The sequence below is a fragment of the Panulirus ornatus genome, chromosome 43, assembly GCF_036320965.1.
Source record: "Panulirus ornatus isolate Po-2019 chromosome 43, ASM3632096v1, whole genome shotgun sequence".
Lineage (NCBI taxonomy): Eukaryota > Metazoa > Arthropoda > Malacostraca > Decapoda > Palinuridae > Panulirus > Panulirus ornatus.
The window spans coordinates 11,174,309-11,193,256 of NC_092266.1; the positions used below are offsets into that span (position 1 = coordinate 11,174,309).

The following is an 18,948-nucleotide window of genomic DNA, read 5'->3' on the forward strand; positions in this document are numbered from 1 at the left end:
ATCTCTTCATAAACCAACATGTAGCCCCATGGTTCTCCTATACTGTATGATCAGACATTCCTCCAGTTGCCCCTCTCAGCACATTAACATCCAAAAGTCTCTCTTTCATGCGCCTATCAATTAACACGTAATCCAATAATGCTCTCTGGCCATCTCTCCTACTTACATGTGTATACTTACGTATATCTCTCTTTTTAAACCAGGTATTCCCAATCACCAGTCCTTTTCCAGCACACAAATCTACAAGCTCTTCACGGTTTCCATTTACTGCAAAGTAATGTATTCCTGCACACAAATCTACAAGCTCTTCACCATTTCTATTTACAGCAAAGTAATATATTACTAATAATAATATCAAGTTCTATGTATAGATTCATTCAAATCTCTCCGTAAACCGACATGTAGCCCCATGGTTCTCCTATACTGTATAATCTGTATATAGAATAATTCCAATCTCTCTGTAAACCCACAGGTAGCCCCATGGTTCTCCTATACTGTGTACTCTGTGTTAGTGTTCATAGAGAACTCCGTCATGTTGGTGGTGTGGTACCTTACCCAGCAAAAAGCCACCTCTGACCTTCCTGAAGCTGACCAGGAGATCTACACTACCCATCGTGAACGACTCATATTCACTCATTATGGTGCATTCTGCTTTGGACTCATTATGATGATCTTGACATTTTCATGTGCCTCTAAAAGTCCTGAAGATACTGACAGCAAGGATGAAGGGCAGGAGATGGGGATTATAAGGCAGTCTTGAACTGCACAAAATCATTAAGCACAACTCTCTAGCCAAGTCTCGTGGCTCAAAAAGATGTGACTTCAAGAACATACACTGTAGCAGTCTTCTGGGTATTTGAGAATATGTGTGTAAATATTCATACCATTAACTTGAGCTTTAAATTATCATAAAACTTGCACACACAGCTTATTCGAGAGAAGCTGTATTGAAGATATCCAGTCATTACTACAAAGTGTAACAAATAGTGACTGATGTGTGAAAATACACAGTCATATGGAGAACTTATGGGAAAAAGTATAAAACAGATAAGCCAGAGGAAAGAGTAAGCACTAAGGTGTGACAAAAATGTGAGAAACAAAAAGCTGAATGGTCTGGAAAGGTCATAAAGTGCTCAACGGTAAAAGTTCATGGCAAAAGAAAGGAACATTTCCTTTTATAAGATACTGAATGGTAGGCCCTATGCATATATAAAAAAAGATAAATTGATTTGGTTATGATAGTGCAAGATTTTAAGCTGCCTAACCATATTGTGCATACCAGGACTTCTTTTAAATGCCCGAAGGTTCTTCAATCAACTTCAGGATAACAGATTCATTTATGCCTATACATGTACATTAATACCTACTGTGTATTTCAAAGCAGTACTGTACATGTAACTATCAGCTTTATTTTAGTAATAAAAGATAAAGACACTTGACACAGTGTAATAAGATTGAAATTTTCCTACCCATTTATGTCATATGTAGATACATAACTGATACCTACAGAGACAGCATGCAATAAGTGATTTGGAACTCTATACCTACATACAATAACTCTCATAATTTATTAGCCTCTCTCTTTCTCCTCATATATTTTATTTATTTATTTTATTTTTGCTTTGTTGCTGTCTCCCGCATTAGCGAGGTAGCGCAAGGAAACAGATGAAAGAATGGCCCAACCCACCCACATACACATGTATATACTTACACGTTCACATACGCAAATATACATACCTATACATTTCAACGTATACATATATATACACACACAGACATATACATATATACATATGTACATAATTCATACTGGCTGCCTTTATTCATTCCCATCACCACCCCACCACACATGAAATAAAAACCCCCTCCCCCCTCATGTGTGCGAGGTAGCGCTAGGAAAAAACAACAAAGGCCACATTCGTTCATACTCAGTCTCTAGCCCTCATGTAATAATGCACCTAAACCACAGCTCCCTTTCCAAATCTAGGCCCCACAGAACTTTCCATGGTTTACCCCAGACGCTTCACATGCCCTGGCTCAATCCATTGGCAGCACGTCGACCCTGGTATACCACATCGTTCCAATTCACTCTATTCCTTGCACGCCTTTCACCCTCCTGCATGTTCAGGCCCCGATCACTCAAAATCTTTTTCACTCCATCTTTCTACCTCCAATTTGGTCTCCTACTTCTCCTCGTTTCCTCCACCTCTGACACATATATCCTCTTGGTCAATCTTTCCTCACTCATTCTCTCCATGTGACCAAACCATTTCAAAACACCCTCTTCTGCTCTCTCAACCACACTCTTTTTATTACCACACATCTCTCTTACCCTTACATTACTTACTCTTTCAAACCACCTCATACCACATATTGTCCTCATACATCTCATTTCCAGCACATCCACCCTCCTGCGCACAACTCGATCTATAGCCCATGCCTCGCAACCATATAACACTATTGGAACCACTATTGCTTCAAACATACCCATTTTTGCTTTCCGAGATAATGTTCTCGACTTCCACACATTCTTCAATGCTCCCAGAACTTTCGCCCTCTCCCCCATCCTATGATTCACTTCCACTTCCATGGTTCCATCCGCTGCCAAATCCACTCCCAGATATCTAAAAAACTTCACTTCCTCCAGTTTTTCTCCATTCAAACTTACCTCCCAATTGACTTGTCCCTCAGCCCTACTGTACCTAATAACCTTGCTCTTATTCACATCTACTCTCAGCTTTCTTCTTTCACACACTTTACAAAACTCAGTCACCAGCTTCTGCAGTTTCTCACATGAATCAGCCACCAGCGCTGTATCATCAGCGAACAACAATTGACTCACTTCCCAAGCTCTGTCATCCACAACAGACTGCATACTTGCCCCTCTTTCCAAGACTCTTGCATTCACCTCCCTAACAACCCCATCCATAAACAAATTAAACAACCATGGAGACTTTGCCCTCTTTCCAAGACTCTTGCATTCACCTCCCTAACAACCCCATCCATAAACAAATTAAACAACCATGGAGACATCACACATCCCTGCCGCAAACCTACATTCACTGAGAACCAATCACTTTCCTTTTCCTACACGTACACATGCCTTACATCCTTGATAGAAACTTTTCACTGCTTCTAACAACTTGCCTCCCACACCATATATTCTTAATACCTTCCACAGAGCATCTCTATCAACTCTATCATATGCCTTCTCCAGATCCATAAATGCTACATACAAATCCATTTGCTTTTCTAAGTATTTCTCACATACATTCTTCAAAGCAAACACCTGATCCACACATCCTCTACCACTTCTGAAACCACCTGCTCTTCCGCCCGTACTCCTTCACCTCTTGCACCTTTCCTGACCTCCTACCTCTTTTCTTTATACATCTCCCAGTCATTTCACTATTTCCCTGCCAAATTTGTCCAAATGCCTCTCTCTTCCCTTTCACTAATAATCTTACTTCTTCATCCCACCACTCACTACCTTTTCTAATCTGCCCACCTCCCACCTTTCTCATGCCACAGGCATCTTTTGCACAAGGCATCACTGCTTCCCTAAATACATCCCATTCCTCCCACACTCCCCTTACGTCATTTGCTTTCACCTTTTTCCATTCTGTACTCAATCTCTCTTGATACTTCCTCACATGAGTCTCCTTTCCAAGCTCACCACTCTATTCACCCTAACATTCTCAATTCTTTTCTGAAAACCTCTACAAATCATCTTCGCCTCCACAAGATAATGATCAGACATCCCTCGAGTTGCCTATCTCAGCACATTAACATGCAAAAGTCTCTCTTTAATGCGCCTATCAATTAACACGTAATCCAATAATGCTCTCTGGCCATCTCTCCTACTTACATGTGTATACTTACGTATATCTCTCTTTTTAAACCAGGTATCCCCAATCACCAGTCCTTTTCCAGCACACAAATCTACAAGCTCTTCACCATTTCCATTTACAAAATAATGTATTACCATTAATAATATCAAGTTCTATTCATACTCATTCCAATCTCTTCATAAACCAACATGTAGCCCCATGGTTCTCCTATACTGTATGATCAGACATTCCTCCAGTTGCCCCTCTCAGCACATTAACATCCAAAAGTCTCTCTTTCATGCGCCTATCAATTAACACGTAATCCAATAATGCTCTCTGGCCATCTCTCCTACTTACATGTGTATACTTACGTATATCTCTCTTTTTAAACCAGGTATTCCCAATCACCAGTCCTTTTCCAGCACACAAATCTACAAGCTCTTCACGGTTTCCATTTACTGCAAAGTAATGTATTACTGCACACAAATCTACAAGCTCTTCACCATTTCTATTTACAGCAAAGTAATATATTACTAATAATAATATCAAGTTCTATGTATAGATTCATTCAAATCTCTCCGTAAACCGACATGTAGCCCCATGGTTCTCCTATACTGTATAATCTGTATATAGAATAATTCCAATCTCTCTGTAAACCCACAGGTAGCCCCATGGTTCTCCTATACTGTGTACTCTGTGTTAGTGTTCATAGAGAACTCCGTCATGTTGGTGGTGTGGTACCTTACCCAGCAAAAAGCCACCTCTGACCTTCCTGAAGCTGACCAGGAGATCTACACTACCCATCGTGAACGACTCATATTCACTCATTATGGTGCATTCTGCTTTGGACTCATTATGATGATCTTGACATTTTCATGTGCCTCTAAAAGTCCTGAAGATACTGACAGCAAGGATGAAGGGCAGGAGATGGGGATTATAAGGCAGTCTTGAACTGCACAAAATCATTAAGCACAACTCTCTAGCCAAGTCTCGTGGCTCAAAAAGATGTGACTTCAAGAACATACACTGTAGCAGTCTTCTGGGTATTTGAGAATATGTGTGTAAATATTCATACCATTAACTTGAGCTTTAAATTATCATAAAACTTGCACACACAGCTTATTCGAGAGAAGCTGTATTGAAGATATCCAGTCATTACTACAAAGTGTAACAAATAGTGACTGATGTGTGAAAATACACAGTCATATGGAGAACTTATGGGAAAAAGTATAAAACAGATAAGCCAGAGGAAAGAGTAAGCACTAAGGTGTGACAAAAATGTGAGAAACAAAAAGCTGAATGGTCTGGAAAGGTCATAAAGTGCTCAACGGTAAAAGTTCATGGCAAAAGAAAGGAACATTTCCTTTTATAAGATACTGAATGGTAGGCCCTATGCATATATAAAAAAAGATAAATTGATTTGGTTATGATAGTGCAAGATTTTAAGCTGCCTAACCATATTGTGCATACCAGGACTTCTTTTAAATGCCCGAAGGTTCTTCAATCAACTTCAGGATAACAGATTCATTTATGCCTATACATGTACATTAATACCTACTGTGTATTTCAAAGCAGTACTGTACATGTAACTATCAGCTTTATTTTAGTAATAAAAGATAAAGACACTTGACACAGTGTAATAAGATTGAAATTTTCCTACCCATTTATGTCATATGTAGATACATAACTGATACCTACAGAGACAGCATGCAATAAGTGATTTGGAACTCTATACCTACATACAATAACTCTCATAATTTATTAGCCTCTCTCTTTCTCCTCATATATTTTATTTATTTATTTTATTTTTGCTTTGTTGCTGTCTCCCGCATTAGCGAGGTAGCGCAAGGAAACAGATGAAAGAATGGCCCAACCCACCCACATACACATGTATATACTTACACGTTCACATACGCAAATATACATACCTATACATTTCAACGTATACATATATATACACACACAGACATATACATATATACATATGTACATAATTCATACTGGCTGCCTTTATTCATTCCCATCACCACCCCACCACACATGAAATAAAAACCCCCTCCCCCCTCATGTGTGCGAGGTAGCGCTAGGAAAAAACAACAAAGGCCACATTCGTTCATACTCAGTCTCTAGCCCTCATGTAATAATGCACCTAAACCACAGCTCCCTTTCCACATCTAGGCCCCACAGAACTTTCCATGGTTTACCCCAGACGCTTCACATGCCCTGGCTCAATCCATTGGCAGCACGTCGACCCTGGTATACCACATCGTTCCAATTCACTCTATTCCTTGCACGCCTTTCACCCTCCTGCATGTTCAGGCCCCGATCACTCAAAATCTTTTTCACTCCATCTTTCTACCTCCAATTTGGTCTCCTACTTCTCCTCGTTTCCTCCACCTCTGACACATATATCCTCTTGGTCAATCTTTCCTCACTCATTCTCTCCATGTGACCAAACCATTTCAAAACACCCTCTTCTGCTCTCTCAACCACACTCTTTTTATTACCACACATCTCTCTTACCCTTACATTACTTACTCTTTCAAACCACCTCATACCACATATTGTCCTCATACATCTCATTTCCAGCACATCCACCCTCCTGCGCACAACTCGATCTATAGCCCATGCCTCGCAACCATATAACACTATTGGAACCACTATTGCTTCAAACATACCCATTTTTGCTTTCCGAGATAATGTTCTCGACTTCCACACATTCTTCAATGCTCCCAGAACTTTCGCCCTCTCCCCCATCCTATGATTCACTTCCACTTCGATGGTTCCATCCGCTGCCAAATCCACTCCCAGATATCTAAAAAACTTCACTTCCTCCAGTTTTTCTCCATTCAAACTTACCTCCCAATTGACTTGTCCCTCAGCCCTACTGTACCTAATAACCTTGCTCTTATTCACATCTACTCTCAGCTTTCTTCTTTCACACACTTTACAAAACTCAGTCACCAGCTTCTGCAGTTTCTCACATGAATCAGCCACCAGCGCTGTATCATCAGCGAACAACAATTGACTCACTTCCCAAGCTCTGTCATCCACAACAGACTGCATACTTGCCCCTCTTTCCAAGACTCTTGCATTCACCTCCCTAACAACCCCATCCATAAACAAATTAAACAACCATGGAGACTTTGCCCTCTTTCCAAGACTCTTGCATTCACCTCCCTAACAACCCCATCCATAAACAAATTAAACAACCATGGAGACATCACACATCCCTGCCGCAAACCTACATTCACTGAGAACCAATCACTTTCCTTTTCCTACACGTACACATGCCTTACACCCTTGATAGAAACTTTTCACTGCTTCTAACAACTTGCCTCCCACACCATATATTCTTAATACCTTCCACAGAGCATCTCTATCAACTCTATCATATGCCTTCTCCAGATCCATAAATGCTACATACAAATCCATTTGCTTTTCTAAGTATTTCTCACATACATTCTTCAAAGCAAACACCTGATCCACACATCCTCTACCACTTCTGAAACCACCTGCTCTTCCCCAATCTGATGCTCTGTACATGCCTTCACCCTCTCCATCAATACCCTCCCATATAATTTCCCAGGAATACTCTACAAACTTATATTTTACAGCTATTCATTATAACTTGTCGCTGTCTCCCACGTTAGCAAAGTAGCACAAGGAAACAGATGAAAGAATGGCCCAACCCACCTACATATACATGTATATACATACATGTCCACACACGCACATATACATACCTATACATCTCAATGCATATATATATATATATATATATATATATAATTTATTTACTTATTTTGCTTTGTCGCTGTCTCCCGCGTTTGCGAGGTAGCACAAGGAAACAGACGAAAGAAATGGCACAAACCACCCCCATAAACAATGTACACACACACACGCCCACACATGCAAATATACATACCTATACATTTCAATGTACACATATATATACACACACAGACACATACATATATACCCATGCACACAATTCACACTGCCTGCCACTATTCATTCCCATCGCCACCTCGCCACACATGGAATACCATCCCCCTCCCCCCTCATGTGTGCGAGGTAGCACTAGGTAAAGACAACAAAGGCCCCATTCGTTCACACTCAGTCTCCAGCTGTCATGCAATAATGCCCGAAACCACAGCTCCCTTTCCACATCCAGGCCCCACACAACTTTCCATGGTTTATCCCAGACGCTTCACATGCCCTGATTCAATCCACTGACAGCACGTCAACCCTGGTATACCACATCGATCCAATTCACTCTATTCCTTGCCCGCCTTTCACCCTCCTGCATGTTCAGGCCCTGATCACTCAAAATCTTTTTCACTCCATCTTTCCACCTCCAATTTGGTCTCCCACTTCTCCTCGTTCCCTCCACCTCCGACATATATATCCTCTTGGTAAATCTTTCCTCACTCATTCTCTCCATGTGTGCCCAAACCATTTCAAAACACCCTCTTCTGCTCTTTCAACCACGCTCTTTTTATTTCTACACATCTCTCTTACCCTTACATTACTTACTCGATCAAACCACCTCACACCACACATTGTCCTCAAACATCTCATTTCCAGCACATCCACCCTCCTGCGCACAACTCTATCCATAGCCCACGCCTCGCAACCATACAACATTGTTGGAACCGCTATTCCTTCAAACATACCCATTTTTGCTTTCTGAGATAATGTTCTCGACTTCCACACATTCTTCAAGGCTCCCAGGATTTTCGCCCCCTCCCCCACCCTATGATTCACTTCCACTTCCATGGTTCCATCCGCTGCCAGATCCACTCCCAGATATCTAAAACACTTTACTTCCTCCAGTTTTTCTCCATTCAAACTTACCTCCCACTTGACTTGACCCTCAACCCTACTGTACCTAATAACCTTGCTCTTATTCACATTTACTCTTAACTTTCTTCTTTCACACACTTTACCAAACTCAGTCACCAGCTTCTGCAGTTTCTCACATGCATCAGCCACCAGCGCTGTATCATCAGCGAACAACAACTGACTCACTTCCCAAGCTCTCTCATCCACAACAGACTTCATACTTGCCCCTCTTTCCAAAACTCTTGCATTCACCTCCCTAACAACCCCATCCATAAACAAATTAAACAACCATGGAGACATCACACACCCCTGCTGCAAACCAACATTCACTGAGAACCAATCACACACAGACATATACATATATACACATGTACGTAATTCATACTGTCTACCCTTATTCATTCCCGTCACCATCCCGCCACACATGAAATGACAACCCCCTCCCCCAGCATGTATGTGAGGTAGCGCTAGGAAAAGACAACAAAGGCCACATTCGTTGACACTCAGTCTCTAGCTGTCATGTATAATGCATCGAAACCACAGCTCCCTTTCCACATCCAAGCCGCACAAAACTTTCCATGATTTACCCCAGATGCTTCACATGCCCAGGTTCAATCCACTGACAGCACGTTGACCCCGATATACCACATCGTTCTAATTCACTCTATTCCTTGCACGCCTCTCACCCCCCGGTATGTTCAGGCTCCACATGCTCAAAATCTTTTTCATTCCATCTTTCCACCCCCAATTTGGTCTCCTGCTTCTCCTTGTTCTCTCCATCTCTGACACTTATATCCTCTTTGTCAATCTTTCCTTGCTCATTCTCTCCATATGTCCAAGAATATAAAATTTGGCATTTTACAAACAGACAGCATATTAAAATCACATCTGGCAGCATATGCATGTTGTTTTCAAATGTCTACTCAAAAGTATATACATCTAGTGCCCCACTCATCAAGCTTATTGATTCTCATCAGAAGATGAGAGCTGTCTATATCTTAACTGATTAATCTAATATACAAGTTTATCTAATATGTTCAAATTATCACATGTATCAATATTTAATGGACTAAATGTAATTTCAACTACCAGCCCCTAATAGGCTCATTAGCCCTCTCAGAGATATGTCCTCAAGCACACTCACTCCAAAGAAAAGCAAAGGATGGATGAACATCCATCTCCCTAGTCCAAAGGATTAAGCTTAACTCAAGACAGTAGAAAACATGTACCAATTGCTAACCACATCATCACCATTTAAGATCTAAACACGATCCTGTATACCGAATCTGAGACAATATAAATCTTATCAATAGAAGTTACATATCATATCAACAACTAACTTTTGCACAAATTTTATCATTTTCACCATCAAGTAGCAAATTTGGCTCTTTTTAGAGTTTAGAATATATTGACAAAGAAGCTCCAAATCTTATGTCAAAAACCTTAGCAAAGTAGGACTTTCTACAAACCCTGCCTCTATATTTCTGTACAATATCCGAAAGGTCAATAAACCAAAAGAGCCAAAAAGAAAGCACGGAGCTTTAAAAAAAAAATGGATGAGGATCTAGGAATTAGTTGACAACCTGATTAAAATAACAGGATGTAGTAAAGGAGTCTCAAAAGAACAAGAAGGAATTGTGTAATGAGGAGTTTAACAATGTTTGTACTCAAATACCTTTCAGGAATAACATAAAATTTGAAATTTCAGATGTGTTTATTAATTTGTGAAATGTATGTAATAACAACCCATGCAGGTCTTTTTAATCATTAAATCTATCTATCATTAAATTTCTGTGGCAGTTTAGCACCAACTGATAAAGAAAAAATACAATATGCAACTAATATATGTAAGTTTTTTGGCATAATAATACAATATAACTATTTCATTATTCTATTGCTGCAGCTGTACCTATTAACCCTTAAACACCAGGCGACTTCATAAAACCACACATTTGAACAAAGAATACGAGGTCTTGAAATTTTATGCCTCCCAATATAAAATGAAAGAAATACATCTAAAAGTAAAGAATATGTAAAAAAAAAAAAAAAAAAGCTAACTAATGTATGGCCATAGTATAGTGCCAAAGTTAACACGGAGAGTGGAGGTGAAGGAAGAGTGAGGATGATGAGCCTCTGATGCAAATCTAATAATGATTTTTACCACTATTCATGAAAGGAATATATTCAGACAGAGGATACGTACAGTCAAGTAAGCTAACATACTTTATATGGCCGGGAGATAGCCCTAAAGATAATGTGTAACTCTTACAGCAGAAGTGATAGGGGAAGGGGAGTGGGGTAGGTGATGAGCTTCATGATCCACTTTCACTTAATTACACTTGTCACTATTTACAACACTATTTACACATATTTACAAACTAATTACATTTATATACATGTATATTTAAATTTCATCATTACTTCTAAAGAGTGGTAGTCTCTGCAATAAGCACCAATTAGTCACCAAGAGACACTTAGCACCTATAAAAAGATAAAAGAATATTTGCAGGTTGTCCAAAACAAGCCTGTGAAAACAGTATTTGTTAAGCACATCATATGATGACTCCCAGTGCTTAAGGGATAAAAAGCTCTTTAGTTTTTGCATCATATCAAGTAAATGAAAGTTCACTGAATGAAAGAATACTCAGTACTCATATCACTGAATGACTCATGGCTCAGCAACAGTATCTTAATCCTAATATATATTCAAGGTATGCACAGATGCGTCCCCAGTCTATAAACTTCCTTATTATGTAATCATAAGAAACAGTGTTATTTAGCAGGTTTACAATAATTCACATTAAAGCTGCTACTATGTTCATTATGGTGTACTTTATATCATTCTACAGCTTTACTTAATATGTAGAAAAAAGATATTTAGAATATTCATAATGGTCAATGATATACACTGAATTTGGTGTACATCCATTATAAAGTACACTACGTATAGTCTTTCCCTTAAACAGGATTTTGGCAAATTTTAGACACTAAACAAGTGGCAATTTTACTGATAAAATGTTCTCATAGTGTATAGTGCAAAACTCTACTGTCTTAAGTATAGGCTTTACTCTAAATTCACACTTGAATTTAACATATAATTGCCTTTCTTTTTTAACTTTGAATGTGATTATGCTATACTGAACAAGGTATTAATCTTTCTCAATAAGTCAACATGCCTTAAAGCTAAATAAATGCACATAAATACATTATGAAAGACATTATTTGGTCCTATTTTGAAGTTTCCATAGACTGACTGTAGAACAATCTTGTAGCACATAACCTATCAACACCCAATACTGTCAAAGGAACTGCAGTACACAAACTGCTAGTTTTATTCTAAACAAGTATCATATGACTAATCTTACTAATAATAAAGCTATATTTTCCAAAAGTTATTGATTTCTTTTAAAAAAAGATATATATCACCACAAGTATCTCACAATAAATTTGATTAACAAATCGGTACTCCTGGTCTTAAACAAAACACAAATCATACAGTCCAACTAATAAATATATCAACAGTTATATGAGCTCTGGAAAATCACCACTGCTTATTTCGCTTGTCCTTAACAGAAATGGGTCTCATGGGAACTTTCACAAACGTTGAAAGCTTGCTAGTGCCAGGCATAATCAAAGGGGCTGGCTGAACCAATTCTGCATCTTGACTGAGTTCTGATGTATGGTTAGTCACAGGGTACAAAGGAGCAAGGGTTACATCTGTGTTTGTTGTGGGTAAACCTTGACATGATACCTCTGTTAAAGTTGCAGTACTAAAGAGGGATTCAGCATGTGGATGCATCTGCTGGTGAACCTCTAAAGTATAACTTTTGGCAAATGCCATACCACACTCCTCACATTTGAAATTTTTTTCTGGGCGATGGACCTTTTGGTGAAGAAGAAATCTGCTACTGTCCTTGAATAACAGACCACAATGATCACAGCGAAGTGGTTTTGAATCTCCATGCGTCTTGGCTGTTTTATTCTCACCCATCCAACCTATATAACGCTTTGCAAAGTATCTCTCTGTGTGTACATGCTTCAAATGCTTCCGTAGAAGAACCTTACCTGTGAATTCCTCCCCACAAACATCGCACTTAAAAACTTTTTCTTTAAAGTGTGTTTTTCGGTGAAGATCTAAAGTAGAACGATATTGAAAGAGCTTACCACAAACATCACATTCTAAAGGCTTTTCACCACGGTGTTGCATCATGTGTAGATCATAAGGAGTGCGTTTCTCATATATCAAATCACAGGGCTCACAACGCCATGGACCCATCTCTGTATGTCTTTTCACATGTTGCCTTAACCCACTACTATCTGAGAAAGCCATGCCACATTCACCACAACTGTATGGTTTTTCTCCAGTATGGATACGTTTATGCTTAGTTAAATGATCACTCTGATAAAATGCTTTACCACATTCTGAACAGACATATGGTCTCTCACCTGTATGAATACGGCGGTGAACTGTGAGCATGCTTCGCTGTGTGAATCCCCGCCCACAATCCTCACATGTAAAAGGCCTTTCTCCAGTATGAATACGGTTGTGCACAACTAAACTACTTTTATTAAGAAAGGCTTTGCCACAAATGCCACAGTGATAAGGTTTTTCACCAGTATGAGTCTTTTTGTGGTATTCAAAGCTACTACGTTGTGTGTAAGACTTGCCACAAATACTACATTCGTACTTACCTTCTGCAACTTGAGATTTTGTATCTTGACTCTGCTGTGATTTATTCCAAACATAAACATTCATTTGATCATCTCTTCCTGCAATATTGATGGTAGGGACTGAAACATGGACACCAGGCACAGCCACTGACACTGTTACTGCCACAGACATAGATGGAACAGTAACTTGTTGAGGCAGAGACATGGTGACAACGACTTTCTTATCCAGAATTCGAGATATTTCATATATGCCCTTAGCTGGGTGCTTATCCAAGGAAGCTAATCATATTGGAAATGATGGATGAGTGATATGATGATAATTATATTTCATATCCATCATACTGCTTTCTAAGTAAATATCACATTATCTGTAAAAAGAAAAATATTAGATATTAGAAAAGTATTCAACCAAATCAACAAACTGTTTAGACAGTAGGTATAAATTTTTTTCAAATTACTAAAACAGATTTTGTTTAATATTCAAGCAGATATCTTACTAGGAGATGAGAAAATCCTGCTGTAACAATAAGGGTTCATGATTATCCAAGCTTATTTTAGCTTTAGGAGCAAGTCATGAATTTGGAAGAGAGGAGGGTTATTAATGAGTTCAAGAAACTACTGAGTTCAACTAAGTTTCTTCCATTTGGCCATAATAAACACATAAAATCAGCATGTGAATACAATTCATCCCAAAGGATTATCTGCTGCTTATAACATTTTTTGGTCAAGTTCATCTTGGAGGAAAAAGAAGCCATTTTTTACTTATTCCTCTCCCTAATGAAGTTTGTCGCCTGATGGAAATTTCTTTGGTTTGCTTTTCTTTAGATGATCATTTTTTGCATAAATCTTTATTTTCTATAGGCAAAACAAGAGCGTTTATAAAGTTGTAAAACTTTTTTTTCTCTGAGGCTTTGTCCCAAGAGTTTGACATATTCCTTGAGAATATTTGGGTCAGGATTCAGCCTGCCCTAAATATTATGAGGAGGAGAAACCCATCTAAGTTAACCCTTTATAAATGACCTTCAAGGTATCTGCTGCATTTGCTCATTTCAGGCACAATATTGGCTAACCAGTAATGGACACCAGGCTCCTAATTACAACTCAGAGCTCAGATTTTTGCAGATCAGAGGTGACAACCCAATATGATCTCAAAAGGTAAAGAGAAGTTTTTTTTCCAAAGGAGGGGATGCCAGGGAGGGTTTCAGAGGTGAAAAAACTTACCATTGGACATGCTCTGAGAGAGATGAGAGATGTTTTTTAATCAACAAAACCTTCTTTTCTCTCATCTGTGGTCAGCCTAACAAGTATGAAACATACCAAGATGAAGGAAGAGGGCTAGAGAAAACTTTTCAATTAGATTAACCCAAAGGCAATAATCATCTTCAAGAGTGAATAGAACTCTAAGAAACTGACTGTCATGAAGGAAGAAACCTAAGACCACAGGTTAAATCCAGTGTCTTACTAAGGTACTGTTTGACAAAGGTGGACTTGGGTTGTCTTGCTGCAAGTTTTGAGGAGGTTGCATTCAATGAATGGTTCTTGATGATGGCCAAGGTAGAGAGAATTTGTGGAATTTGCCAGCATCAGAACCAATGCTCTGACTTTTATAAATTATAAATATGAGGCTGAGAGTGATTCTAGAGCCCCTTGTTCAAGCCCCCTTCTACAACATGTAAGATATTCTTTTTTATGTCAGCTAAGGTAGGAGGTAGATATTTTTCTTTCTTTCATACTTGATAGCCATTTCCTATGTTAGCAAGGTTGTGCCAAGAAACAGATGAATACAGGCTGCATTCACACACGTCCATTCTCTGGTTGCATGAATAATGCAATGAAAACACAGCCCCCTATCACAACCAGAACTCACAAAACTTTCCTTGGTTCCCCAACTGATTTACAGGCACTATTTCAGTCTACACACACACACATATATATATATATAATATATATATATATATTATATATATATATATTATATATATATATATAATATATATATATATATTATATATATATATATTATTATATATATATATATAGATATATATATATATATATAGATATATATATATATACACATGTACATATTCATACTTGCTACCTTTATTCATTCCTGTCACCACCCAACCAAACATGAAATAGCATTTGTTCACGCTCAGTCTCTAGTTGTTATGTGTAATGCATCGAAACCACAGCTCCCTTTCCACATCCAGTCCCCATAAAACTTCCATGGTTTACCCCAGACACTTCACATGCCCTGGTTCAATCCATTGACAGCACGTCAACCCCGGTATACCACATCATTCCAATTCACTCTAATTTTTTTTCATACTTGATCACCATTTCCCTGTGTTAATGAGGTAGTACCAGTAGCAGATAAGGAGAGGCCATATTCGCTCATCCATTCTATTGCTGTCATGTGCAATGTACCTAATGCACAGCCAGGACCTACAGATCTTCCCATCAATTCTCCTTACTTTCCCTAGTTCGTGTCACAGAGTCCTTTATATCTTTATATGACTCCTGCATATAGAAGGATCATGTACTATGTACCAGATTCAACCTGCATGGGGCTAAACCTCAAGACAAAATGTCATCTTCAGTGACAATTTATACTTTGTCAATAGATGAAATGGAGTAAAAACACATGGAGGAACTTCTCACTCCAAAAAAGTTAATTAATTCCCAACAAATGACTGTTATACAGCCTTAAAGCTATGGGATCCCAATGAAGGGTGCTCTGTGGTTATATAAAATATATTCATCATTATCATTATTACTTTAAGCTTACTAGGGATGAAATTCAATTCTCTTTAGTACCTTATATATCATTCAGGTTTTTTGGCATCATCAGCAAACATATTTAGGTAAAACTCACTTAATTTTGGTGTGTCACTCAATCAGAAATTATTCAATTCAATCTACTGAGTAAGTGATGTGGAATAGGAAGACCAGTAATGTGCCCGAAGGAAACCACATTACTAACTTCCCCCTGCCTTAAAAGGCTTCCCTGGTATGATTTTTCTCTCTCTCAGTAATTTTCACTAAATTTAATAATTCCTTTCCTGACCTCAGCCTGGATTTCCATCTTTATTCTTAATATTATGTGGGACACAGTCCAAGAATATACAATCCAACTCTCATCCACCTTTAGTAATATTTCATTCATTGTATTGTGAGCATTGAGGAAAATTGTTGTGTACAAGATCCTTTCTAAATCCAAGCTGCATATTATTTAAGTAGTTTCTACTAATGAAAATTTTTTTTCTCCAGGTATCTGCAAGCCATGACTGTTTGTCACACAAGTCTATATTATAATGCTAATTCACTATTTCCTTTCTTGCAGGTAAGCATTAAATCTTTTTATTCTCCCTAAAATTTAATGATACTCTCTCACCCCAACTCTCATTTGCCCTCTTTTTCACCTCTTGCACCTTTCTCTTGTCCTCCTGTCTCTTTCTTTTATACATCTCCCACTCAACTGCATTTTTTCCCAGCAAAAATCATCCAAATGCCTCTCTCTTCTCTTTCACTAATAATCTTACTTCCTCATCCCACCACTCACTACCCTTTCTAATCAACCCACCTCCCACTCTTCTGATGCCACAAGCATCTTTTGCACAATCCATCACTGATTCCCTAAATACATCCCATTCCTCCCCCACTCCCCTTACTTCCATTGTTCTCACCTTTTTCCATTCTGTACTCAGTCTCTCCTGGTACTTCCTCACAGAAGTCTCCTTCCCAAGCTCCTCGCACCACTCTTTTCACCCCAACATTCTCTCTTGTTTTCTGAAAACCTCTACACATCTTCACCTTCGCCTCCACAAGAGTGATCAGACATCCCTCCAGTTGCACCTCTCAGCACATTAACATCCAAAAGTCTCTCTTTTGCGCACCTATCAATTAACACATAATCCAATAATGCTCTTTGGCCATCTCTCTTACTTCATTACGTATACTTATGTATATCTCTCTTTTTAAAACCAGGTATTCCCAATCACCAGTCCTTTTTCAGCACAGAAATCTACAAGCTCTTCACCATTTCCATTTACAACACTGAACACCCCATGTACACCAATTATTCCCTCAACTGCCACATTACGCACCTTTGCATTCAAATCACCCATCACTATAACCCGGGCTCGTGCATCAAAACTACTAACACACTCGCTCAGCTGCTCCCAAAACACTTGCCTCTCATGATCCTTCTTCTCATGCCCATGGGCATATGCACCAATAATCACTCATCTCTTTCCATCCACTTTCAGTTTTACCCATATCAATCTAGAGTTTACTTTCTTACACTCTATCACATACTCCCACCACTCCTGTTTCAGGAGTAGTGCTACTCCTTCCCTTGCTCTTGTCCTCTCACTAACCCCTGACTTTACTCCCAAGACATTCCCAAACCACTCTTCCCCTTTACCCTTGAGCTTCGTTTCACTCAGAGCCAAAACATCCAGGTTCCTTCCTCAAACATACTACCTGTCTCTCCCTTCTTATCTTGGTTACATCCACAAACATTCAAACACCCAAGCCTGAGCCTTTAAATAGAACTGAGCACTCATTGCTTGTCTCCTGCTCTGACTTTTATAAATTATAAATATGAGGCTGAGAGTGATTCTAGAGCCCCTTGTTCAAGCCCCCTTCTACAACATGTAAGATATTCTTTTTTATGTCAGCTAAGGTAGGAGGTAGATATTTTTCTTTCTTTCATACTTGATAGCCATTTCCTATGTTAGCAAGGTTGTGCCAAGAACAGATGAATACAGGCTGCATTCACACACGTCCATTCTCTGGTTGCCATGAATAATGCAATGAAAACACAGCCCCCTATCCACAGCCAGAACTCACAAAACTTTCCTTGGTTCCCCAACTGATTTACAGGCACTATTTCAGTCTACACACACACACATATATATATATATATATTATATATATATATATATAGATATATATATAGATATATATATATATACATATATACATGTACATAAACTTGCTTGCCTTTATCCATTCCTGGCACCAATCTGCCCTACAAGAAACAGCATCGTGATTCCCTATGTCAGCGAGGTAGTGCCAGGAAACAAGAGGAAAGGCCACATCTGCTCACAATCATTCTTAAGTTATGAGTAATGCAATGAAACCACAGCTCCCTTTCCACATCCAGTCCCCATAAAACTTCCATGGTTTACCCCAGACACTTCACATGCCCTGGTTCAATCCATTGACAGCACGTCAACCCCGGTATACCACATCGCTCCAATTCACTCTATTCCTTGCACACCTTTCACCCTCCTGCATGTTCAGGCCCCGATCTCACAAAATCTTTTTCACTCTATCTTTTCCACCTCCAATTTGGTCTCCCTCTTCTCCTCGTTCCCTCCACCTCCGACACACACACACACACACACACACACACACACACACACACACACACACACACACACACACACACACACACACACACACACACACACACACACACACACACACACACACACACACACACACACACACACACACACACACACACACACACACACACACACACACACACACACACACACACACACACACACACACACACACACAC

General features: G+C 39.0%; 3 protein-coding genes across 6 annotated transcripts in view; 1 reads left to right on the forward strand and 2 right to left on the reverse strand.

Annotated features, from left to right (window-relative positions):
• Window positions 1-1,452, forward strand: part of LOC139762313 (XK-related protein 6) — a 72,738-nt gene extending 71,286 nt beyond the window's left edge. For 2 of the 4 annotated variants that reach the window (XM_071686940.1, XM_071686941.1), the window contains exon 8: window positions 473-1,452. In XM_071686940.1, coding sequence (XP_071543041.1) covers window positions 473-760 — 288 coding nt within the window. In that variant the 3' untranslated portion in view covers window positions 761-1,452. The other 2 variants (XM_071686942.1, XM_071686939.1) reach the window with 2 other exon arrangements.
• The window catches only part of LOC139762312 (uncharacterized), a 166,638-nt gene that overhangs the window by 4,682 nt on the left and 143,008 nt on the right, over window positions 1-18,948 (reverse strand). The window contains exon 4 of the transcript XR_011715688.1: window positions 13,371-13,717. The gene's annotated coding sequence lies outside the window, so the exon portion shown is untranslated. The remainder of the gene's footprint in view (window positions 1-13,370; window positions 13,718-18,948) is intronic.
• Window positions 10,374-13,305, reverse strand: LOC139762314 (uncharacterized). Its single transcript, XM_071686943.1, has one exon. It carries the CDS (start codon window positions 13,153-13,155, stop codon window positions 12,220-12,222), a length of 936 nt encoding a protein of 311 aa, XP_071543044.1. The 5' UTR covers window positions 13,156-13,305; the 3' UTR covers window positions 10,374-12,219.